A 23,515-nucleotide genomic window follows, 5' to 3' on the forward strand; every position below is an offset into this window, starting at 1 on the left:
GACTGTGCGCTTCAGGGGAGGGCACGGATCTTGCCTCAACACCGTAACATTGAACAACAATCATCAGGTCAGGAACGCAGCGGGAATTTTTCGGCCAAACCCCTGCCATGGGGCTCCCGTGGTCCGGACAGGCGGGGGCATTTCCCTCGGCCTAGAAAACCGAGACTGTCGGGTCTAACAAGTCTGGGCACGTCATTCTTGGTGATGGCCCGGAAAATTCTCTGACAGGTCCAAACCAGGCGCACCGAAAACGTGTGCTCGGTGTTGCAAACCCTTTGGCCGCAGTCACCATCAGCCTTCAAAAGGGAGTCCCTCAAGGTTGCCGACCCCCCACGTAGTCTGATCAGCCCCCAGTGTTACGTTTGAGTGCCGAAATGCACGGGCGACCAGGAACTACCCCTCCTATCACATGGGACAGATCCAAATGCAGAGTGGACAGCGTTGGTAGAAAACTCCCATTTTCCCTTAACGGAAGAGGTTAATCTCCGTCGGCACCCCGAGAAGCCATCGTGCCGGCCCTGATGAGCCTCCTTGTGTCCCTCGTGTCCGCGTATCCCACAACCCTATGACCATTGACCGCAGTCTTGAGAGGGAGAATATCCTCTGCGGGAAAGCTTAACCCTCGGAATCTAGCGTATGCTGGTATATTTCCAGTCCGCTCTCTTCCACTCCCATGAACTGTGGTGGCTGGGGCCCTAGGCATCGGCAGTCTAGGAAATGTCCCCAGACGGACAGACAAGGCGGCTGGCCATGATCACACAAGGCTCTGATCACATAAGCTTCTGATGGTCGGCCGATCCAGGACGAAGAGCAAGAAGCCGGGAATGCAAGGGCGCGATATATTGCCCAATGTGAATCGCGAAATCTTCTTTTAGCCTGCTCTCCGTTTTCGTAGTGATGCTAGCGCATGTTAGTCTGGCCAGAGGGCATAGCGTGTTGTTTGAGAAAGATAGCAAGTTGGTGGATACCGGTGCTGCCGCAATGATATCAGCGAGGAACGCGGTTGGCGCGCATCACTGACCCGGCCAAGTTCAGTCCTAATGGTACTTTGCGCAGTTTGCGATCATGATGACCCTGCACATCTGCGTTCCGTTGAGCAGCTTGCCTGACCGCCCGTGAAATCGAAACCTACTACGGTACACATTATACAGAAAGAGAAATGTTTTGCCATTGAAAAGCAGAAGGTCCTTCGTCGGTTGAATATGTCTATGACATCATGTGCGAGGAGGGTTGCGGGAGCTGGCAGCTTAACAGTGCTGGCGGGGAAGGTGGGGTTGAATTTGCATGTGAAATTGGTGGCTTCACTTGGTCGTAGGATACATACATAGAAAGTCGCTCCTGCAGGTAGTTAGGTAGGTAGGTAAGGTAGCTAAGATGAAGTTCCCTTACCTATGGCAGCGCCCTGTATGGTTGGTGTCTCTTTCTCTGTGTTCTGTCTATCTGAGTTTGTGTACATACAGTAACGGCCGCGACGGTCACCGTATTTTCGGACCCCTACATATATCACGGTTTTGAGCCTAAATTTAGCAAGCGGGTTTAGCTCAGTTGGGAGAGCGTCAGACTGAAGTCAAACTTCGGGCAATCAATCTGAAGGTCGTGTGTTCGATCCACACAAACCGCATTTTTTTTGGAATTTTTGACCCTACTTTGTTGCCCTAAGTTACCGCCTGGATTCCTTTTCCCCGTTTTTAGAGATATGCATAGGTTAGTTTTCATTTGGCTTGTGTTCCGAGCTGGCGCTTTTGAAGAAGTGTAAGAAGGGTCCAAGATAAGATAAGGCTGTCCTCAGTCGCAGTTTCCGCCCCTTCAAACATCCCGGGCCGTCCCTCGATCAACCTACAGCTGCGACCAACAACGCGCCAGAACCCTGAAGAATTCGCCGGCGCCTGGAACCTGAACTAATAAAGCAAGGCGTGATGGACTATCATGCAATCCATGGTCACGACGTCTCAAGCTTTGATCTCTCGACAACACGTGCGTCCTGTTCCTTCGTGTCTCACAATTGACTCGGTTCTGGACCGACCTGACAACCCCAGACCGTCTCCCTACCGTGTCGGCTGCAGAGGCTCTGCGAGATTTTGAAGGCAACGAGTGCAATTTCATCTCCACCGGGCTTACGGCCCTTGATGCATCGCTGCAGTCAGAGCTGGGCACTGCCCATCAAGGCGGTATCCAGAGGGGCCATGTCACGGAAATTTGGGGTCCTCCGGGTGTCGGAAAGACGGCGTTCGGGTATGCATGTTCAGACCCGGCTGCCCGAACATTGCTAACTCGTCCAGAATCCAGCTTGCTGCAAATTGCATCGCTGAAGGCCGGGGCGTTGTCTGGGTAGGTCCGTTTTATCCGTTTACATTGTGGCTTCTCATGCGGCGTGCTGCTTACAGGATGTAGATGGATTCCACCGAGTGCCCATTAACCGCCTGCGCGCCGTTGCGGGGGCGAGTCTGGACAGCGTCGATGATCAGGGTCTCGATCAACTGAAGGCCTTCACCCATTACACATGTCCCAGCTTGCCGTACTTGATCGCGCTGTTGTGCAGGCCTACCGCCTTGTGCACCCCGCCTGGGACCGCACTTCTAGTCGTCGACTCGCTGTCTGCCCTCGTGAATTATGCATTCCCCAAGTTGCCCGAAACAAGGGTCGTCATGGATGCCAAGGGCAATAAAGGTATGCCGCAGCTTGTTCCAGAACCGGCCCGCAGGACGAGCCTGACCTGGACATCAAGGGCCTTCATCGTCCGCGCGGAGGCTTCAAGTGCTCCAGTACATTGTCAGCAGTCTTCAGAAGCTTGCGGCTATGCGAGATCTAGCCGTTGTAGTTCTCACGCAATGCGCCACAAAGATGCAGGCTGAACGCGGTGCAACCCTGATCCCCGCAATCAACGCCAGCATTTGGGATCAGGGGATATCGACTAGGCTTGTCTTGTTCCGTGACTGGCTCCTGGATGGCATCGAGACCCGCGGCTTGCACTTTGCTGGAATCCAGAAGTTGAACGGAAAGGCCGTGCCTACAACGGTGAACAGCGCCTGTGCTTTCACGGTGGAAGAGGTAACTGGTGATGGAGTTCTAGTCTAAGACGCTCACTGCTAACTGACAGAAGTACGGCTTGATGTCTGTGGACTACGATAATACCCAACCTTCCAGGGCGCTCTCAACAACCCCTGCACAGAAGCGAAAGCTTGGGGATACCGATTTTGAGATTGCTGATAGCGACGACGAGGATTACGGTTGGGACGATGACGAGGACGCGATTCCGCCAATGCCATCGCAATGGCAAGGGAGCGAGGACCTCCTGCTCGTCCCGCATTCCCAGAGCGACGAAGACCCTGTCGGCGAAGAAGATGCTGCCGGTCCCCATGACGCCGAGAGCCGAGTATCTGATGACGAGGCAGGACAAGTTACACCTGATGGGCCGGGGTCTGAGACGCTCTGATTAAGGTTGGAGTGTTTGGCGCAGCGACAACGGCATCTCCCGACTATCTACGTTAGTAACCAGTTCGCAATCACTGCTCAGAGGCGGCTCGTCTGCCGTTCGTGACTGCGAAGGCGGTCGGATACGCGCTTTGAACCAGTCGCAGGCCGCTCGGTAGCTGTCGGGATAAGTGAGTTGTTCGAGCGCCAGATAGTTGTGCAGCAAGCTATCAGCGTTAAAATTCTCTCTAGCCGCTAGTCTTCGGTCCGGACGCGTCCGTCAGGCATCTCTGAGAAGAGCACATGCGCCGAGTTTCTCGATCTGTAACGCTCGGTAGCAGGCGAAGGATATCCCTTCGAAAGTCCGATCACTGTCGCAATGCGAGCATCTGCGTCTGCATAAGGGTCGCGAACAGAGCAGATGGGCGTAACTATGAGAGTTTAGCCATGGGGTGCCAATATCATATGGAGGGTGGGGTAACACTGCAGACTGACATTCTGAAGGCCTTCTCGGCGCCGTTGATCTCCATGGTGGTATGCCAACCCAGATTGAGCTAGCTCCCGCCCGCGGAACGGATGCAATGACAATCAATCGGAGTTTTAGATGAGGGTGCGGAAAGATTCGTCACGACAGCTGCAGCAATCCGGGAAAATCGTTATTGATGCGCAGATAGACTCGCCCAGTTGGGTGGGAACTGCAGCCGGTGAACATCAAGCCGGTTCAGCCTACAATCGAGGTTTAAGAAGGGTATGAATGCAAGGTAGGAGTGCGGCGGTACGGCCGACGGCCGAACGGCAGACTTTCTTTCTGGGGCAGTCGTGCGCCATCGATCTGTCTCTCGAAGCGAGATCGAGATCAATGCCGTCTGTTTACACTACTCGGGCGGGCGGGATCCTCCATCCAACAGCCGATACCTTGAATAACGTACAGATCATGGTTCGTCTCGAAGGATTTCGTCCTATCGCGGACCCGCCATGCCCGCATGTCGGAAGCGGCAGCCATTGAAACGTTTCGACCCGGATCGTTCGCGTGCATAGATGATCTGCAGCGGATATGCAGGCCTTCTTCCCCTATGAGTCCCACCACACCACCACACCGCTCAAAAGTACACCCCAGTAACACACCCCCTTTCCTGTCGCGGTACAAAGGCCCGTAGTATCCATCTAGGCGTTGACCAGAGTTGGTTGGAGCCCCATGGGTGAACATAGCCTCGAGAAAGGCCGGGGAATTGCACAGCTCGAAACTGCCAACTGCAGATACCACCATATCCCCGTCGATCCGAGTGCATCTGGAACGTTCGAGATTTGACTGTGGTAAAACTCGGGTGATGGTGTATGACTGTATGTGACCCTCGTACCCCAGGCGGGGTTGCGTGGTAGCAGCTTGAACGCTTTCTTGAACCGCACACAGCTACGAAGTATAAGCACATGTTATGCATCCGACCCTCTGTACAGCAATGTACCAACGGGCGGAGCCGACTACATGTGTCGACTCAATCCTCCCAGAGTCGAACCATTTACCCCACGTGGAGGCCAGAAGATCGAATGATGGTTGTACCTGGGAGGCCCCAGGTCGTCAGATTATGCTGGCAGATTTCCTTAGACGTAGTAGTGTACTACTACTTGGTGATAATAAATACTACCTTTGAGTAGGGCAACTCGCGGAGGCGGTGTACAATGTTTGGTTTTGATCTGGCGGGTTCTAAGTGCGTTTGCCCCTTTTAACCCCTTTTTACTTTCTTTCCTTTATTTTTATTTTTTTTTCTTATTTTATTTTCCTTCCTCCGTTTGCCTTCCCATTCTAATCCATGATATCTACCCTGTTCCAAACCCCGCTCCCATCCGGCTCGATTGCCGCAATGCTGTAATGCTATGCTGCAGTAGAACCAGCTAGGTCAAGGAACGAACAGGGAGGGGGAGATTATGAAGGCTACCTAATGAGCTTAGACAAAACATGATGTTCTTGTTCCTTGAAGTGTTACCAGTAATAAGGTCATTTTCAGTTGCGTTGCCTGTGGTAGGTTGCTGTATTGGCTACGTTTCACCTTATGACAGGCACCTTGCCAGAGCCAGCCGCCTCGGGCAAGGGGCCGCTTGTTCATTGGTCCCTGTAACTGCCTGTTGTTTGCGCAAGGCAGAGCCAGATACCTAGGACATGCCTGGGCGAGTTTGCGTTGAATGCGAATACTCCCGTCGCTACTACGCTGTTCCCGCAATGACTGTGTAGCAACATATAGTTGTGTAGCGGTTTCAAGCCGCCATGTTGATGAAGCTTGTGTCACAGTTACGGGCAGGCCGGGCCCGAACCTTAATGTGCTTTTGAGGTCGCTATCACTCAGGTTACGCGTGGTATGAGTAACGGGGCTTGAGATACTTCACCATCATCAGGCCTCAGGGGGGCCAAACACTCGCACAAGAAATACAGACTGATCCGTATGGAAGCACCAGAAACCCCCAGACAGTATATCACTTCTACAATGCCCTAATTGGCTAGGAGCTCAGAGAAAACTGGTTCAATGTAATAAGGGGAATGTGTCTTAGGGGCTTGTGTTGTGTCTCTGCAGTGCTGTGATAGGTACCTATGCATTTGAAGCCTCAAATGAAATCGCGCTTTAAGGGAATAACCGTTATTGGAAGTCGAGTCTCTATTGTAAATGTGATTGAGGCAACACTGCCGAGGATACCCTCGCCGCTGGTAAGATCAAACCGGGAAGTAAACATACCTACCTAAGGTGGTCGATGGACTAGAGGAGCATACTCTCAAGAGTTCAAGTTGTTCGATATCCGGGCTGAGTCTGAGCCACAGCTTAAACAAGGCCTGCGAATGATGTATTTGAAGTACATGCATATGGGCAACTAGGACATCATCATAGTTTTCTTCTAATTCTATGTGATAGTGCCAGCGTCGGTTTCTACACTCTTGTGGTTGTTTCGCTGTTTAAGCCGTTTGATTGTATGAATCTCTTCCATCTGGATATCGTTGGAGTTATTCCAACAGTTGATGATAGTGGAAGTAGGAGCGTGTCTGGCAGCACATACAGTCTCTATGGCATCAAGCTGTGGAAACAAATCACAGTGGCACAGTCCAATAGTGAGCCTAGGGAAAGGGCCACAACAGCTAGGAGAAAGGGTTCGAAACTGAAAAGAGCCGAAACAAAATGGCAACGAGGAAACTGCCGCCGTTGCCCATAAGTCTCCTTGCCTTAGGGGCTAATGGTTTTACTTCAGTACTTTGAAAGTACCAGTTCCAGACAAATCCAGTTACTAGCCCCTCATTACAGTTGACAACATGTGTAAACCTACTCAACTTCATGATAGGCCGTGACACAAGAGTTGGTGTTGGATGCTCAGATATTGACCCTAGACTAAACCTAGACTAAACCTGGCCAGAGCCCAGCGTCCAAGGTTTCCAGGCTGGAATTCTAAAAGAAGAGGGGCTATTTAACATATCTGGGTATGGCAATCACATGTAGAGAGCGTAAGTAATTCCCCTCTATAGAGCGTAAACGATGAATGAGTTGCTTGGAAATAGAACTGTAATTGTGGACGGTACTCGTATTTCTGCCGTTTTCTATCAGCACACGGCCCGTACCGTGACAAACTACGTGGGTACCTTACTTACGTACCTCTACGAAGCTAACTTAAGAACGGGCGACAGATTCTACTGAGGGACAGTGCCGTTCCGTCCATATAATAAGAGACCAGGAGAATACAGAGTGACTAAAACGCAACATGTATCCCTAGAGATTTGCCAGGTGGTTTTGAATCTATGAATGCATATTATACAATCTCTCTGTCATTGAAATGAGACTAGTGGTATGGAAGTGTGCTGAATTGGAAGTTGAGCATGATACAACTGAATTGATGATAGTTTTCTTGGCCAAGGGCTGCGAATCCCTCGGTGTTCAAGCCTCAGGGGAACAGGGATACTAGCATCGTTGGCTGACTCGGGTCAAATCACGTTCCAGCTAGGAAAATGACTGGAAGAGAAGTGAGAACAACTTGAACCGTAACTGTCACGGTGCGGTCATGCTCAGCTTCGTGGCTTAACATAGTGCCTTAGTAGCGTGTGAACCGAATGTATGTACATACCTGTACTGTCTCTATCAATAGTATTAGACAGCTCCTGGGATTCCTTCTCAAAGAATGGGACCTCTTCTTATGAATTCGCCTGTGCCCTTTTCTAGAGGGGCCTGTGTCCAGCTGATAGAGACTCGCTAGACTGGAAACTCCAGAGCGAAACTTCAATATCTCCCTGGTCACGTCTTGTAGTACCTATATATAGGTAGCTATGGATTTCTTGGCCTCATAGTCGGGAGATATGATATTGTCACCTCATGCTTCGGAAACCATGCGAGAGCGGCAAGCAAGAGTACCTAGTCTCCAAGTTAGCTTATTGAGACGGGTTCGGCGCCACAGACTTCTAGGTATGTACATAGACTGGAACAAGACGGATTTGAAGCAATGTACTGTAAACTTGATAAGAGGCTCAGATACACGGCTTGTATCCAGGGCATGGAGAAGAAATGGAGACGAGCAGTTCAAGTTTCAGTGTTCAGAGGGTAATTGAGGGTGGTGCTTATATCAGGTCGTAGGCTGATGTACCCAACGCTTCTCGCTCGGGTACAGGGCAAGGTTGACCGTTGTCTAACTTGTCTTGGCCCCGGATTGACTTTGAGTCGACCCTCGCTGCCAATGATGCCATTCCTGGAAAGGTTAGCTATAAGCAGTTAGAGCCGGCAGGACGGTGGGTACAGGAACGCCGAGAGATCTTAAAGCAGAAGACGCTGAACTGGGTCGTCCAAGCCCAACGTAGACCGTGGACAGGTTCCATCGTTAAGGGAATCACGGTATTATTGCCCGCGGTCCCGAGTCGTCATATCTAGAGAGGTTGTCCGTCGAGTGCGTATGCTGTACCTCATTCTGTTAACCCATCCTCATGCGTAGAGCAGGCGGGTTTCCTCGCCAAAACTGGCCCCACAACAACGGCAAAAAAAGGTCCTGTCTTCATGACGGCCGTCCGATTTGAACGGATGGCCTTTTGATCTTGGAGTTGGTGGGTCTGCATCCGCCTCGAAAGCACGGACCATGTAACTTAGATGAACTTGCACTCCCGTCGGTTTTTGAATTCGCAGCCACAATGCGAGCCACGGAGCCAGTCGATAACTCGATTGTGTCTCTGACGCCGCTTCAACGCGGCAGAGGCAGTGCTAACAGATGTGCTGTCTGTACATACCGGTCCTATCGTGCAGTATGGTATTGCTTGTCAGTAGAAATTGTTTGTTGACAGTTATTTGCCGTGGGCGGTTCTCTGAGTGATTGGTGCTGTCGATCTTTTCAAGCTGGGATCGCTGCACGAAATGCCCAGACTGAGATGCTTGGCTCATTTCGCACATCCGGGTCTAAAAGTTAGTGTTCAGTGTTCACACGCCATCTGATTCGATCCCAAGTAACGTTAGGTTAGGGGGCTTCCGAAAAGAAGTCCTGGCCCGAATGCATGGCATTGGCAAACTGAAGGAGCCCACGTCAGACATCGACAGCATCCCGAATCAGCACCTGTTGTCGACAACGAGCATTCCACGTTTGTTAGGCTTCGGTGGCGTGCTGGCGATTGGAGGAGCCTGTTTGGTTTGGGTTTGTTGGAGAGAGGAGATACGGCAGGTTATTGGTTGCAGGTCGGTCAGGAACGACGCAGGTACCGCGCCGTGCGCCCAGAGCGGCGTCAGTCGCTAAAATTAAGGAGACAACGAGTGGCTGCTTGGGTTGCTTGGCCTGCATGAAATGTACCCCAGGCGCAGATATTGGCTGGGACGAGACCTCCTCCGCCCCCATATATCCCCCCAAGATCCTCGTGCCCGATTTTACCACCCTCATTTCTCCCTTCCTCTCCTCCGCTCCCATCCGGCCTCCATTCCTCTTCACCCGGAACAACCAGTCGCTCATTAACAGAGTCTTGCGCTCGTTCCATTCGTTTCTCCTGCGATACCCGGCAACTTCAGCTCTACAGCCGTTGCGCTTTGCACCATTTTGCCCGTTCCTGTCGCAAATACACCGACCGACCTCGCGCGTCTCGTTTCAATTGACTGAGCTTCAATCAATCGACCAAGATGCTTGCCAAATCATTTACCGCAATGGCGGTTCTCGCCCTCGCGGCAAACGTCGCTGCCGAGCGATTGCCTTATCAGCCCCATGCAATGAAGATGTCGGTCCGCGAGCTGTTCGGTGTGATGCGTCGTCAAGACACCCCGGGATACCAACCTGAGCAGGCCAATTGCAACAGCGGCAGCACCTGTGAGGAGGCTTGCGGCGCGGGCTATCAGACATGCTCTTCTAGCGACAGCGAAATCCACTGCTTTAACCCGAATGCCGGAGAGATTTGCTGCCCAAACAAGTCTGGCGGTACGTGGAAACATCCCAAGACAGGGTCTAAAGTCCGGCTTTCTTGCGGTTGCTGACCACCCCTCCCAGCCTCTTGCGAAGCCGGCTACTACTGCACATCCGACGAACAGAACGAGACATGGTGCTGCCCCGAGGGCATGGACCTGGTCGCTTGCGCCGCCGCCTACAGCATTCCCGGTAAACTGGTGTCGCAGACTCCTCCGCCCGCGACCTCCACCTCGGCCAGCCCTTCCAGCACCAGCCAGCCATCCACGACCACAAGCATCACCAGCGAGGTCGTCTCCAAGAACAGCACCACCACCACCTCCAGCGTCAAGACCACCGCCAAGCCGACTGGCGGTAGCTCCGGCTTTGCCCCTACCAACGGGACGACCGTTTCGGTTGGCGCGCCCCCCGCTCCGACGTCGACCAACAGCGGCCCGGGCAGCGGCAGCGGGAGCGGCACCGCTCTTCCGACCGGCGCCGCTAGCGTTGTCGGACCCGCAAGCGCGTTTATCCTCCTGGCAGCCGGTCTTGCCGCGCTTCTCTAAAGGCCTCATAATTGCGTAGATTTGCTCTTGAGGCGGGGACCTCCCCGAGGGTACAGCTACGTTTTACGAGACATGAGAGACGACTGGACAGGACAGTCCCCTGCGCACAAACAAGCATAATCTACCCTTAACCCACCCTTTTCTTTTTGTGCAGAGTTGGGGAGTGTTGTTGCCACCCCGCTACGCTCCGGGCCGGGCCGCTATCTCTGGGATTTCGGAGTGGACAAATGACCGACATATGGCTGGCATGCGAATCAAGATGAGGGAGGGTGGAAGGGGCTTTGCTGTTGTCCATCAGCCGGCTGTTTATTTAAATCTGCTTCGACTTGATACTCTACCGAGACGAGACGCTCGGGCTTTGGTGCTTTTCTGCGTTGTGTGCGTTTTATTCTATGGAGACGGGAGGTTGGCTTCTTGGTTTTAATAGGCAGGCACAATATCATACCCACTTTGCACATTTTGTGGAAGTCTTGACGTGAAGTGGTACTGGGTGATAGCATCTCGTCGATCGTCAGACCTCCCCGCGATGGACAGAAGGAGCACAGCAAGTTCCTATCACCAGTAACTCACGTTTAAACAGACTATCGCAGATGCTCCCAATTACTCATTAACTTGACCGATGCCGGCGAGAACGTACTAGTACATGGCCATGTTTGCCTTGGGATATTGTCATGCAAGATTCCGCACAGTTGTGTCAAGGAGGTTTTGAATGAGAGTTGGGTCTGTGTGGGCATTGGCATTCCGGATGGGACTAATCAACGCACCACTAGACTCATCCCTGAGGTATACAGAGTAGGACATGGTCAGCACCTAACCGTGTCATCTGGCAACGTAGAACGTTTTCTGCTGCCGGCTGCCGCTGCCTGGGATTCGTGGCACATGTTTACTTCTCGCAGCCCCGTCGACTATACAAGTCTATTCTTCTTCCTCTTACTCACTTTCTCCTTCCAAGTGGTAGCACCGTGTTCACTCTTCTCTCTTAAAAAATAGATATCTCTGCTGCGGCGACAGTTACGAGAGCCGAACTTGTAAGTGCTTGCTCCAATGTTCTAATGCTATAGTATTGTAGTAATTTGCTAGGTAATCAATGCATGGGTTTCGTGGTGTAGTTGGTTATCACGTCAGTCTAACACACTGAAGGTCTCCAGTTCGAACCTGGACGAAATCATGAATGTTATATTTTGCCCTGGCATTCTTGTCACAAAGTTGGGTTATTTTTTGTTGCATAAAGTCCTTCTAGCCGGGTTGGGCAAACCTGGAGGTGTTACTGTAGTGTTGGAGGCTCCTTACTCTGTACTTTGCACACGTGCAATGTTTGCTCGATGTTGTGTTACGAGGTGTCAACAGGTCCATAGCAGAAGCCGAGGGCAGGGCCCGGCGGGACGGAGGTCGCGGGAGCCCGGGGGGTTAGTGACGGGTCGGGTTTGAGGCCGGGATGCATAACGGCCGGCAAACGTTGCTAGGGACAGAGGGGCGCCAAGGAAGTCTCACGTTCCGGGTCTTCACATGGATTTTGACTTTTGCTGTTATAGAGTGCTTATTGCATAGTCAGGCCATGTCGAATATGTCAACGACTCTATCGTGCAGAATATGCAGTCTCCTTCACAGAAGAACATGCAGAATGGCGGTGTTTGCAGTCAATGGGCGGGAATTATGCTGCCATCTTGTCAGTGGAAACTGTTGTGATTAGAAAAATCCTATTTATCCTGGGGACATTGACCCAAACACGAGCTGCCCGAGCCTCAGAGTTGTTCCGTCAAATCAAGAACTGCCAGGATGCTTCGTATGAAGTCTCTACAAGCTGGTTTCGAGGGGTTGAGTGACGATGTTTGCTCCCTGCTAAAGTAGAGTCGACGGAGTATCCCATTCTTTTTCCTTCCATTTTGATTGCAATCGGCGAACATCTCTTTCCATATTTGGTTTGTACCATACTATACCCCTGGCCGCTCAAGGGCGCATTTCAACGGTTTTGCAGGCCGCCCCCATGATGGATTCATGGCTAAGAGTCCAGTACCAGATTCGGCTGCTGCATAACCGTTAGCATTATGTATGAAGTTCATTGAAGTAGCGTTCGATTCGGGGTTTTATCCTTCCATTACCCACCATGTGCAGATCACGTAGAGTCGTAGACTGTGCATTGAGAGGAACCCTGCTCTGTTGTACGTTCTAGAACGCCGAAGCTTCTCCCAGTTATACAAGGCTCCTCCTGTCCTCCCTCTTATCCTTTTCTTGCCCTCACAGCTCTTCTTTCAGAACCGCCAGAAAGTCGCCCTTATCAATCATATTTGAGATCCGCTTGTGTTAGCCTTCGAGTAGGGGATGATGGCTGGTTCTTCGGTTTATCCAGTGTCGGGCACAGCCGATTTGTCGAGGACAGAAGCGCCCGTGACCTTCAAGGCGTTCCTACTCTGCGCCTTTGCCGCGTTTGGTGGAATATGTGAGTGTGTAATGCTCGGAGGGCATATACATGGATACGCTGACCGTCTCCAGTCTTTGGATACGATACCAGCTGGATGTCTGGCGTGCTAGGCATGCCCTACTTCATCACCCTATACACCGGCCTGCAGTATGACTACGAAGCCGGACAGCCGGTTGGTGTCGACCGTGCCGCATTCGGCCTGCCGTCGTCGACCAAGGCTCTCATCACGTCGAACTTGTCCTGCGGCACCTTTCTCGGGGCGCTCATTGCTGGAGATATCGCCGACCTAATCGGACGCCGCCCGTCCATCATCATTGGCTGTCTTGTCTTCACGATCGGCTGTATACTCGAGATGATATCAACGAATCAGTTGGCGCTTTTTGTGCTGGGCCGTCTGGTCTCAGGGGTCGGCGTCGGCTTCATTTCTGCCACCATCATCCTGTACATGGCCGAGGTGGCGCCCAGGAAGGTCCGTGGCGCGCTGATATCGGGCTACCAGTTCTTCATCACGCTCGGCATCCTGCTGGCCCACTGCGTCGTGTATGCCACGGCGAACCGCAACGATACGGGCTCATACCGCATCCCCATTGGCGTCCAATTCCTGTGGGCTCCGGTGTTGGGCGTTGGTTTGGTTATCTTGCGTAGGTTGACCCAATCCCCTCGAATGCATCGACCTCAGGGCTTATCATGGTGCCAATCTGTAGCCGAGTCTCCCCGTTTCCATGTCATGAAAGGCGAGCTGGACGCGGCAGCACACGCCCTGTCGCTACTTAGAGGTCAGACGCTCGATTCCGACTACATCAAAGACGAACTCGCCGAGATCGTGGCGAGCCATGAGTACGAGATGCAGATTGTTCCTCGGACCAGTTGGGTTGGGTCATGGATGGCTTGTTTTCAGGGGCGCCTTCGCAAGGGGAACTGCAATCTCCGCCGGACGCTTCTCGGCGCGGGCTTGCAAATGATGCAACAACTCACAGGTTAGTGGTTTGAGTGGCCCTATGCCCCTTCCCCGGCTTACCTGAAGGGAACCAAAAGGAATCAACTTCATCTTTTACTTCGGGACCACCTTTTTACAAGAACTCGGCACCGTCCCCAACCCGTTCTTTATCTCACTCGTCATGACGCTCGTCAATGTCCTGTCGACACCTTTCTCGTTCTTTGCCATCGAGCGTCTGGGACGACGGCCGCTGCTAATTTGGGGAGCGGTTGGTATGATTGCCAGCCAACTCGTGGTTGCCATGGTCGGTGTCACGGCGGGGCGAGCGGCGGCGCACAATGACGAGTCTGTCAAGGCCATGATCGCCTTCATATGCATCTACATCTTCTTCTTTGCAGCGACGTGGGGCCCTGTCGGGTGGGTGATTGTGGGCGAGTGCTTCCCGCTGCCAATACGGTCGCGCGGGGTGGGCATCTCGACGGCGTCCAACTGGTTCTGGAACTGCATCATGGCCACCATCACTCCGTACATGGTGGGCCGCGAGGCAGGATCGGCCAATCTGGGGCCGGGCATCTTCTTCATCTGGGGCTCGCTCTGCAGTCTCTCGTTGCTATTTGCCTACTTCTTGGTGCCCGAGATGAAGGGCCTGTCACTCGAGCAGATCGACAAGATGCTGGAGGAGACGACGCCGCGCCAGTCAGGCCGCTGGAAGCCGACAAGAACGTTTGCAGCCCAGATGGGCCGGGTCCGGAGAAGGCCGTCTAGCGACCGGAAGTCCCTCTTGGCCGTGACAGGAGATGCGACGTGGTAGCGTCAATGCCGTAAAACTATTTGGATGTACAGTACAGTACTTCGTAGTACTGTATGCTGTGATGTGCAGAATCTTGCAGTAAGGGGAGCCGGGCTCATGTACAAGTACAATACACAGGCCGAGTGACGTTGTCAAGCAGCGAATTTCCAGGTCCAATCAGGGGTTGTAACTTTTGTGTTGCAAAGACGAGGGGTGGGTGAAATCTTCGTGTCGATGTCGAGCATGTATGCCGATTTTTGATTGGCCAACAATCTCGCCTACTCCGGAACGAGCTGCCACCAAGTACGACGTGCATATTCCACCAACTGAGGAAACGTAATAATGATATCCCCACCCTCTTGGATGCTTGGATTTCGGAGGAACAACAACCTGAATGATAGGACCAAGGGGCCTCTAGCAACTTGGTACGATACCATGTTCATAGCCGTGTCCCGGGTAATAGTGATAGACTGCCGTAATCGAGACTGTAGGACAGCAGCAAATCGTGTTGTTGTAACGCCTGGTCGATCATCTCGTGGTTCTTCTTCCCACTTCTCGATCAAGATCTCGGGACGATCTTGGTGACCAAACTTGACCAGAAGAACAATCTTAACCTGATGATCGGACGCCGAGAACCACCAATCTTTCCGCGCGCGTAACCGGGTTAAAGACTGAGAGAATCCAGCCTCAGCAACAAGTGTGGGCCAACCGCCGAGAGAGGCACGCTCCGGGTCAGGATCGCCAGCAGAGTCGGCTTCCCCACGATCGTCTCTGTCATTTCCTCTGCCTCGATAGGTTGAAGCGCCAATATCACACCAACTGCTCTCTATCCCTCTTCGGGAAAGCTCAAATAGCAAGGCGTTGTAAATCCCCCTGTGGAGTGCTTCGTGTATCCGAGTTGGAACTGTTACGATCAAGATGCCTATGTTGGCGCGGTAATGAAAGCGAAATTTGCGAGGGGTTCGTTTTCGTCCGATTTCTTGATATGCGGCATGCGAAACACCTAATAAATTAGTATTCAGCATACCTATTGAAAAATCAAGCAGATGTTCCTGTACCTGTAACGACGAGATGATCACCAGAAACGCGATCGATTGCCTGGAAGAGCTCTTTGATATTGGTGAATTGTACGGTCGGTTCATCCTGTGATGCTACTGAAGTAGCCAAGGAAGAGCTTGATGGGGGAGATGATTTCGACGCTGCCATCGTTGACATGGGATTCGAGGTGGAACAGGTTGAGCTGGAAATGTGGTCGAAGCTCAATCACATGTGAGTACCGGTACCTAAGGTCACCTTTCTTTTTTAGCGGGGTTGAACCTGCCGTTTTTCACTTCAAAAGCCCAACATCAGCACGGTACTGTAACTCGAAGTGGGATTAAACGCCCCCGTACGGAGGTACTCCGTACAGTAACTCGGCGTGACTCACCCGGAAAAGCAACGGCCGTTCTGGGCAATTGATCATTATTCCACTGCCCAAATGAAGAAGCAGCTACACGGTGCTAACACATCGTGACTGCCAAAATGCGAGGAATACGATTGCATACTCTTGATGGCGCAGGTTGCTCAGATCCCACCAGCTTGGATGGATAAAAGACCTGCAATGTCTCTGACTGTTTGTTGTAGAGTTAGCCTTGGGAAGGAGAGACAGCAAGACGGCGTTGTTGGCGTTTTCACGACTACTGTAACAGTGTAACTGCTGCTTCGTCAATTGGTGCACGACAACGCCAAGTTAGTATACTGCCAAGTGCGAGCTCAATGACGTCCATCGCCGCCGAGTCCGTTTCGACCATCCTGGTGTCGTGTAAGCAGACCCGCTTCCACATTGAAAGTCCAAACTACCGCGAGGTGAGACTGCAAACCAAGGATCTGGAAATCTTGGGATATGCGTTGATGATTGACCTGCTTCAGCTGGACATTGAGGGTCTCAACATTACCGTCACATCTAGAGCCGCCGCAACTGGAAAGGGAAAGGGCAAGGGAAAGGCTGCGGCCGAAGGCACCGAGATATTGAACAATGCCAAGCTGCGTCTCAAGGCCGGCAGCAGGTATGCATTGGTAGGGCGGAACGGATCGGGGAAGTCCAGTGAGTTGTTTTGTTTGGATCATCAACCATGAATCCGGAAGCGCCCTGTTGACCTTCATCATTTCACACATTGAAGCCCTCCTCAAAGCCATCGCCGAAAAATTGATACCCGGAATTCCCGAAGAGACCCGTGTGTCTATCTTGCAGCAGACCGACCTGAGTGATGCCAACTCGGATGACCTCCCCGCCGATGGCTCCTCAGGTCGAGGCGGCCCAACCGTTCTCGAGGATGTCGTCGACAAAGCGACAGCCAAGAGCGAGCTGGAGCAGGAAATCGAGTGTGAGTGTTTGCGAGTGTCTTGTATTAATATGTACAAAGTAAAACAATATCTAACTTGGACCAGTGCTCTCCGCGGGGGTAAGCAGCACCGAGCCCTATGCCGCGCTTCAAGCACTGCGGAAATTGCGCCATGAGAGGATGCAAAAACGGCTCTTCATTCTCGACAAGGACGCCAGGTTGCGGAGCGGCGCACGAGGATTGCAGGCCCGGAAAGCACTGGTTGAGTACGAGAAACTGGTTGCTCAGTCGGCCTCGCTGTACGAATATCCCGGCTACCCCTGACTGCCACATGCTGACTGATTCCCCATCTAGGAAAGAGCAGGCAGCAGAGGACATCTCGGCTGAGACGCTCCAGACAGAAATCCAAGAAGCAGTTGACATGCTGGCCGATCTTCAACTTCAAGTCGAGCCATCACGGATCGCCGATACCGAGTCGCAAGCCAAGAAGATCCTGGCGGGTCTCGGCTTCACCGAAGCCTCCATGTCCAAGCCTGCGCGGAGCCTCTCAGGGGGCTGGCGCATGCGCAGCTCTCTCGCAACGGCCCTGCTCCAAGAAACTGATATTCTGATTCTGGACGAGCCGACCAACTTTCTCGACCTGCTCGGCATCATCTGGCTACAGCGCCATCTCCAAAGCCTCGAGGACTCCGCAGCGCCGCCCACCCTCATTGTCGTCTCGCACGACCGCGAGTTCGCCAGCTCCGTGTGCACCGACCTGCTTATCCTCAAGGACAAGACGCTGACCTACTTCCACGGCGACCTCCCCACCTACGAGTCGGCCCAGGCCGAGAAGAAGGTGCACCTCACCAAGATGAAGGAAGCCCAGGACAAGCAAAAGGCGCACATGCAGGAGACGATCCGGCAGAACCTGGCCCAGGGCCGCAAGAAGGACGACCTAAACAAGATCCGGCAGGCCAAGAGCCGCCAGAAGCGCCTGGACGACCGCATGGGCATGCAAGTCAACGAAAAGGGCGGGCGTTTCAAGCTGAACCGCGATCTAGCCGGCTACCACTACGCCACGCGCGCCGAGATCGAGGTACCGCACGACGAGCGGCCCGTAACTCTCTCCCTTCCCGACCCGTCCGACTTGCGCTTCCCAGGCTCGCTGATCTCCCTCGAGGGGGTGACCTTTAGCTATCACCACCGCCATCGAAGCCCAAAACCCCAACCGCCGCCGGTCCTGCAAGACGTGACTCTAACCGTGTCACCAGGCGATCGCATCGGCATCCTGGGCCTCAACGGCGCCGGCAAATCCACCCTGATCCGCCTCCTCGTCAACCCATCCAACACCACCCCCGGTGTGTTGCAACACGGCACCATCACCCACCACCCGCGCCTGAAGCTAGGCTACTACTCGCAGCACGCGGTAGCCGCACTACAAACCCTCGCGCGCGTGCAGCCCGACCTGACCGCGCTGTCGTTGCTCACGAGAGAAACCTCATCATCATCATCTGGTGGTGGAGAGGGGGAGCTGTTGTCGGAGGGCGACCTGCGCGGGATACTCGCCCGCGTGGGGCTCCCGGGCCGGCTGGCCACCGACGTGCCCGTGGCCAAGCTGTCGGGCGGCCAGCTGGTGAGGCTGGAGCTGGCGCGCCTGCTGTGGCGAAGGCCGGGGTGTCTTGTCCTGGACGAGGTTACTACTCATCTCGATTACGAGACTGTTTCGGCGCTCCGGGCGGCGCTGAGGGCCTGGCCCGGCGCTGTGGTTCTCGTTTCGCACGATCGGTGGTTTGTTAGGGGGGTTGTTGAGGGTGTGGTGGATGAGGAGGAGGAGGGCGATGATGAGTATGACGATGGGGACGGAGGGAGTGACGGGGGGAGGGCTGGGGAAGGGACGGCGGGGGGAAGGAGGACGAGGGTGGTGTATAAGTTGGCTGGGGGTAAGTTGGTGGAGTTGGAGGACGGGGTGAGGCAGTTTGAGGAGGGCATGGAGAGGAGGGTTAGGAAATTGATGGGAGGGTAGGAGGTGCCTAGAAGGAGTAAACGGTGAATTGGAAGAAGAGGGTGAAGTTCGAGATTGAGGAGTTCTGATTTGAGACTGTGCAGCTGTGAATGTGTCACTATGTATAAAATGCCAGATCAAACACCCGCAGCACTAGTAACACTGTCATCAACCAACACCCTTACTGTTTCGGTGGGCTCCTTCGCCACCGCCATCCAACCGCCTCTTTCAATCTCGACGATACTGCCGTCGATACAGACCTTCCGCCACCGCGCATCCTCCTCGGCAATCGTGACCTTGACCTCCTCCACCTCCTCATACCCGACCTCCTCCATACCCACATGCGCCCCGTCCTTATACGCAGCCTGCATGATTTCCATCGTCTTCTCCCCGCTGACATGGCCAAAATGGACTAGCCTCAACCGCCCATCCAGCGGCCGGCTGCCGGGGGAGATGGTGAATGTCTTTTCGAGGTTGGACACCATGGTCGCGAGGATGTAGCTGAACCTGCCATCATCGTCGTCGCTGCTGGTTATGCTGCGCAGCGGCGCGAAACTGTTGCCGCCACCTTCTCCCGGCACCCGCACTTTGACTTGCGCATCATAGGCGTGGGCAATCTTGAGCAGCTCCGCCGCGGCCATGCCGAAGCGCTTGTCGCCGTGGACGCGGTAGGCGGGCGTATCGCTCTCCCAGACGATGCTGGCGTGGAAGCCGTACGACGCGACAATGGCGCCGACAAGGTGCGTTACCGGCTGTCCTTGGCTGTCGCTGGACTGTGATTGTTCCTGGGCTTGTGGTGATGATGATGGTGGCGGAGCATGGCCGGCTACTAGCCTCGCGCCCGGCGAGAAGGTCGCTCGAAAGGTGGGCAGCGGGGCCGGCCGGCCGCTAAAGAGGGTGCGCAGCGCGAGCACGAGAGGCGACGGGGCCGGTGATGCAGAGTAATGCGGCTTGTGCAGGGAATGGAACAGGGCATTGCCTGTGCCGAGTGGGAGGAGGGCGATCGTCGGCGGGCGCGGCGGCAGTGGTGTTGTTGATGAGTGCCCTGCCTGATCCCGAGCGTGGTCCAAGCCGTTCAACATATCCACCACGCCACCATCCCCGCTCAGCAGTACCACTAACTTCTCACCATCTCCGGCACTGTTTCCGGCCAAACCCCGCGCGAGATCCCGAATAGTATTCTTATCCCGCGTCACAGTCAGCCTGTAATCAGCTTCACTCAGCCCAACGGCCGCCAGCAACGGGGCCAGCACGCGCTTGTAGAAGCCCTCTGCCAGACACAGTCCCGAACGGGTCGACACCACGACATGCTTCTCGGTAGTGGAGGATCTGAGGAGATGGGAGGATGCGGAAGAGGGTGGGTCCAGTAAGAAACGGGCAAGCAGCGGCGAGTCCTCGGGGAGTTGCGCTTGCGACGCGCAAATCACATTGAGGTTGAAGGGGGATTTCTGGGCATCGTTATTGGCGCCGACAGGTGTTGAAGAGCCCTCAGAGAGGGCGTAGATGTGGTAACCGGCGGCTGGATCTGGCGACTGCAAGATAAAGAGTATCTCCTCAGGATTGAGATTGAGCTGGTCGCTGTCTTCAGTATTGGCATTGGGATGACTTTGCTCTTTGGGCTCCAGAGACAGCGTCGCTACCGAGCCCTGGGTATCGGCGGCATTTCGCGGCGCTGAGGGATTTCCATTGGCGGCGCCGCGGCGCTTTCGGATGGCGCGGGGAATAAGTCGGCAAAGGACGAACATGGCGAGCAGGGACAAAACACAGAGAAATGGGACAAAGCGAACATGTGTATGTGCTTGTCAATGCATATAACCCTGTGGTTGTCGGATTGGATTTCTAATTGTCCGGCAAGGCCACCGGCGATAGGCAAAAAACAAGCCACAGGGCAGCGCCGAGCATTCACAGAATTGAGTCAGATCCGCTGCGACTCTGAAGCCTGCTCCGCTAACATTGCGTGATCAACGGGCTGGTCGCTAAGGGAGTGTGAGTGGGGTTGAGCCGAGGCAAGTGTTGAAAAAGGCAGCTGAACTTGTCATAAGCAATGGGGCGGCCGGCAACCGTACACAACATTCACTGACCTTTCCGGCGCCCGTGATTCCGGCACAGCAACCGGAGCCTTCGGCATCGGCGGGGCAAGCTAACCCCATCCGAGCCGTCCCGGAGCCGACCTAGTCCGGAGAGCGCTCCGTAGCAACAAGCCAAGAGCCCCTCTTACTTCCCTTTGGCCCGGTTCATCGGTCCCCAATTCTCTCTTGGATTCATTTGGTATCGGACAAGTTTTGTCTTGTCCGTGATGCGACCGAGTTTTTCATTGAAGACGACCTCCGGGACCTTGTCTGCGTTTTCTTCCTTGCCGTTTTCAGCCGGGCCTGTCCCAGCAGACGCTGCCTCGTCCTTCTTTCCCAACCCCAGGAGGCGGTACGCAATGCTGCCGGCCTTAATATTCTCTTCTTTGACGGGCGCTTTCTGTCGCACCCATTCCCTGAACACGTGCCATATGACGGACCACGGCGCATCCGTCTTCATGCTGCCCGGCTTGCAGTGGCTGCGAGTGACGCGGTACCCCAAGCCAATGAGCGCGCCTCTCAACGCGGCTTCTGGCGGGCTGGCGCAGTGCAGGAGGCCGGACACTTGAGCGGGGTGGAAGAAGAAAGGGTACGGGTCGATAGCCGCCAGTTCTGCCTCGGTCTTGCTCTTCTTGATTTTTTTGGTGCCGTCCCCGTTCTCGCTCGCTTCGGCCTGCATTTCCTCGGGAGACGGCAGGAACTCTTCCAGCGCCGTCTGCAAGACACCACGGATCCTCTCCCGAGTGCCATAGATCTCGGGCGACGCGTTCTCGGCCTCGGCTATCACGCTCTTGACAAACTCTGGCGAATGGATACGCCCTGCATACATGGGCCCGGCGAGATGCATGGTAGACCCGCAGTGCTCGCAGGATTGCGGCGCTGTCGGGGCCTTGGTGAATCCGTGTTTGTAAAAGATGCCGCTACCCTTCTTGTTAGGGGCCGGCTTGTTTTTCATTAGGAGCTGCGTTGTCCATGAGCCGCAACCGCCGCCGCAGCTGTAGACCATCATGTTCTTGCCGCCCTGGAATTTGACCATGGACGGAGACCTCGTGATGCGAACGAAGACTCGGCTGTAAAAGTCCACAGAAAGTGACAAAAGCGGCTCCATCGCTAGGCCGTACTTGGCGGCCGAAGTCTCGATGGCGTGCAGGATGAGCCGCAGGCCGGCCTCGTGGGAGTACCAGCCCTTCAGCGGCACGCCGCCGTACAGGGCGTAGCACTTTTCCGGGTAGCCGTTGGAAGCCCAGACGCCCGAGTCGGTGCAGGTGACACAGAGCAGCCCGCCGTCGTCGCGTACCGCCTGAACGGCCGCATCGAGAAAGGGAGCAGCGGTGCCGTACGGATCGAGGTCAATCACGTCGTACTTCTCGCTCGGCCCGGTCTTGGTCACGCCAATGCGCCGCAGCTCGTTCGCAATCCTCTGGTACATGTGGGCTAAGGCATCGTCGACGGATATGTGGACCTTGTCGACGACCTTGTTGTGCCTTGCGTTGCGCTCAATGGCTTCAGCAGCTGACTTGAGGATGTCGTTCGCCGTCACCTTTGTGACAAACGGTATTTCGTGGGCATAGCGGAGCGCGCGTAGACCGCTAGCTGAGAGAGCGTCGAGAACGGTAAATGTCGGTGCCACATCCTTTTCCTCTTTGGGAGCGTCCTCGTTTGCAGCCGGGGCTTCTGCTTGCACTTCTCCCACGGCTTCTGTCGGCTGCTCGCCGTCGATTGGCTTCTCGGGTACTTCCACTGCCTCCCCCGCGCCGGTCATCTCAGCATCTCCTGGCGCATTGGCCGACTCTTGGACGGCATTGTCGGACAGTTTTAGTGACTTTACTGGCCGATCACTCTGTGCTTGTTCCTTCCGCTTCCGCTTCTTTTCGGCGAATTTACCAACGCGTGCTCGGCTGGCAGCCTGTTTCTGCTGCATACGCTCCTTCCCATAAGCCTTGATCGCCAGGACGGTCAAGTCTCGGTTGAACTGCTGAATCGGGTTGTAAAAGACTTGCTGCACGCCCTGGCCATTCGCCGAGGCTTCAGGAACAAGGATGTGAGCAAGGCCCTCCTTGACCGTGGTGTAGACGACATTCTGATGCTGGACTCGCTGCCCTTCGGCGGGCGGGTCGTGAAGCTCGCGGACGATGGGCTCGGACATTGCACGGGCTTGGAGAGTAGACGTGGCAAACAGGCGCAATTGACTTCGGCCTAACCTACTCAATGTCTTGGAAATATGTCCAAGGCAAGCAGCCAGCGAGCCGGGTCGCATGGGGAGCAGAGCGGGCCAAAGGAACGTGCTTGGTATCTGCGAGTCGCGAGACTTGGGCTGCAGAGTTCCGCTGAAAGCCGTGGACTTTGTTGATTTTATTTAAGCTTTGGGATTCTGCCGGGCGGTGTAAACCATTTAGAGGTCCACTTGGTAGGTATGGCGTACCCTAACCCGGCGGTGTGACTGTCATGGACTCATGGTGCTCGCCTTGGCAGATCAACAAGATCACGGATTGCAAATTCTAATGGAGGTAGAAGCAGAAGAAGAAAATGATACAGTAAATACATAGAGCTGTGCTCAGCAACAAAGCAAAGTACATACGACCCCTTAGCTGCGCAGGTATCGAGACCCAACCAACGCCATCAATCCGTCCGCCACTGACTCGAAAGAGATGAAGA

At 54.4% G+C, this 23,515-nt stretch overlaps 7 protein-coding genes and 2 non-coding genes across 9 annotated transcripts; 6 read left to right on the plus strand and 3 right to left on the minus strand.

Annotated features, from left to right (window-relative positions):
- Nucleotides 1-1,530: 1,530 nt before the first annotated feature.
- N656DRAFT_t117 lies at nucleotides 1,531-1,621 on the plus strand. Its single transcript has one exon. It is a non-coding gene; the product is annotated as a tRNA-Phe (tRNA).
- A 295-nt stretch (nucleotides 1,622-1,916) lies between these two features.
- On the plus strand, nucleotides 1,917-3,433 carry N656DRAFT_791745 (P-loop containing nucleoside triphosphate hydrolase protein; the record flags this gene model as incomplete). The annotated part of the gene is made up of 6 exons (XM_064817013.1): nucleotides 1,917-1,974; nucleotides 2,037-2,232; nucleotides 2,280-2,332; nucleotides 2,392-2,667; nucleotides 2,726-3,048; nucleotides 3,098-3,433. 6 exons carry the CDS (start codon nucleotides 1,917-1,919, stop codon nucleotides 3,431-3,433), a joined length of 1,242 nt encoding a protein of 413 aa, XP_064667157.1.
- A 5,763-nt stretch (nucleotides 3,434-9,196) lies between these two features.
- N656DRAFT_759242 (uncharacterized protein) lies at nucleotides 9,197-10,340 on the plus strand (the record flags this gene model as incomplete). Its single annotated transcript, XM_064813190.1, has 3 exons — nucleotides 9,197-9,810; nucleotides 9,880-10,213; nucleotides 10,250-10,340. Exons 1-3 carry the CDS (start codon nucleotides 9,519-9,521, stop codon nucleotides 10,338-10,340), a joined length of 717 nt encoding a protein of 238 aa, XP_064667158.1. The 5' UTR covers nucleotides 9,197-9,518.
- Nucleotides 10,341-11,434: 1,094 nt separating this feature from the next.
- N656DRAFT_t118 lies at nucleotides 11,435-11,508 on the plus strand. The gene has a single exon. It is a non-coding gene; the product is annotated as a tRNA-Val (tRNA).
- A 1,154-nt stretch (nucleotides 11,509-12,662) lies between these two features.
- Nucleotides 12,663-14,507, plus strand: N656DRAFT_800817 (general substrate transporter; the record flags this gene model as incomplete). The annotated part of the gene is made up of 4 exons (XM_064818048.1): nucleotides 12,663-12,777; nucleotides 12,831-13,400; nucleotides 13,464-13,736; nucleotides 13,795-14,507. 4 exons carry the CDS (start codon nucleotides 12,663-12,665, stop codon nucleotides 14,505-14,507), a joined length of 1,671 nt encoding a protein of 556 aa, XP_064667159.1.
- Nucleotides 14,508-14,785: 278 nt separating this feature from the next.
- Nucleotides 14,786-15,629, minus strand: N656DRAFT_686027 (uncharacterized protein; the record flags this gene model as incomplete). The annotated part of the gene is made up of 2 exons (XM_064810618.1): nucleotides 14,786-15,489; nucleotides 15,545-15,629. Coding segments are annotated over 2 exons (789 nt in total), but the record flags the coding sequence as incomplete, so codon positions are not given.
- A 612-nt stretch (nucleotides 15,630-16,241) lies between these two features.
- N656DRAFT_715855 (P-loop containing nucleoside triphosphate hydrolase protein) lies at nucleotides 16,242-18,812 on the plus strand (the record flags this gene model as incomplete). Its single annotated transcript, XM_064812085.1, has 5 exons — nucleotides 16,242-16,331; nucleotides 16,395-16,569; nucleotides 16,646-16,849; nucleotides 16,914-17,106; nucleotides 17,162-18,812. The coding sequence occupies 5 exons, from the start codon at nucleotides 16,242-16,244 to the stop codon at nucleotides 18,810-18,812; spliced, it is 2,313 nt and encodes a 770-aa protein (XP_064667161.1).
- Nucleotides 18,813-18,878: 66 nt separating this feature from the next.
- Nucleotides 18,879-20,536, minus strand: N656DRAFT_839032 (uncharacterized protein; the record flags this gene model as incomplete). The annotated part of the gene is made up of 2 exons (XM_064818888.1): nucleotides 18,879-20,323; nucleotides 20,432-20,536. The coding sequence occupies 2 exons, from the start codon at nucleotides 20,534-20,536 to the stop codon at nucleotides 18,929-18,931; spliced, it is 1,500 nt and encodes a 499-aa protein (XP_064667162.1). The 3' UTR covers nucleotides 18,879-18,928.
- A 469-nt stretch (nucleotides 20,537-21,005) lies between these two features.
- N656DRAFT_715555 (N,N-dimethylguanosine tRNA methyltransferase-like protein) lies at nucleotides 21,006-23,006 on the minus strand (the record flags this gene model as incomplete). Its single annotated transcript, XM_064812053.1, has 1 exon — nucleotides 21,006-23,006. One exon carries the CDS (start codon nucleotides 23,004-23,006, stop codon nucleotides 21,006-21,008), a length of 2,001 nt encoding a protein of 666 aa, XP_064667163.1.
- Nucleotides 23,007-23,515: the final 509 nt, after the last annotated feature.

Source organism: Canariomyces notabilis (assembly GCF_033297395.1).
Source record: "Canariomyces notabilis strain CBS 508.74 unplaced genomic scaffold N656scaffold_24, whole genome shotgun sequence".
NCBI classification, from domain to species: domain Eukaryota; kingdom Fungi; phylum Ascomycota; class Sordariomycetes; order Sordariales; family Chaetomiaceae; genus Canariomyces; species Canariomyces notabilis.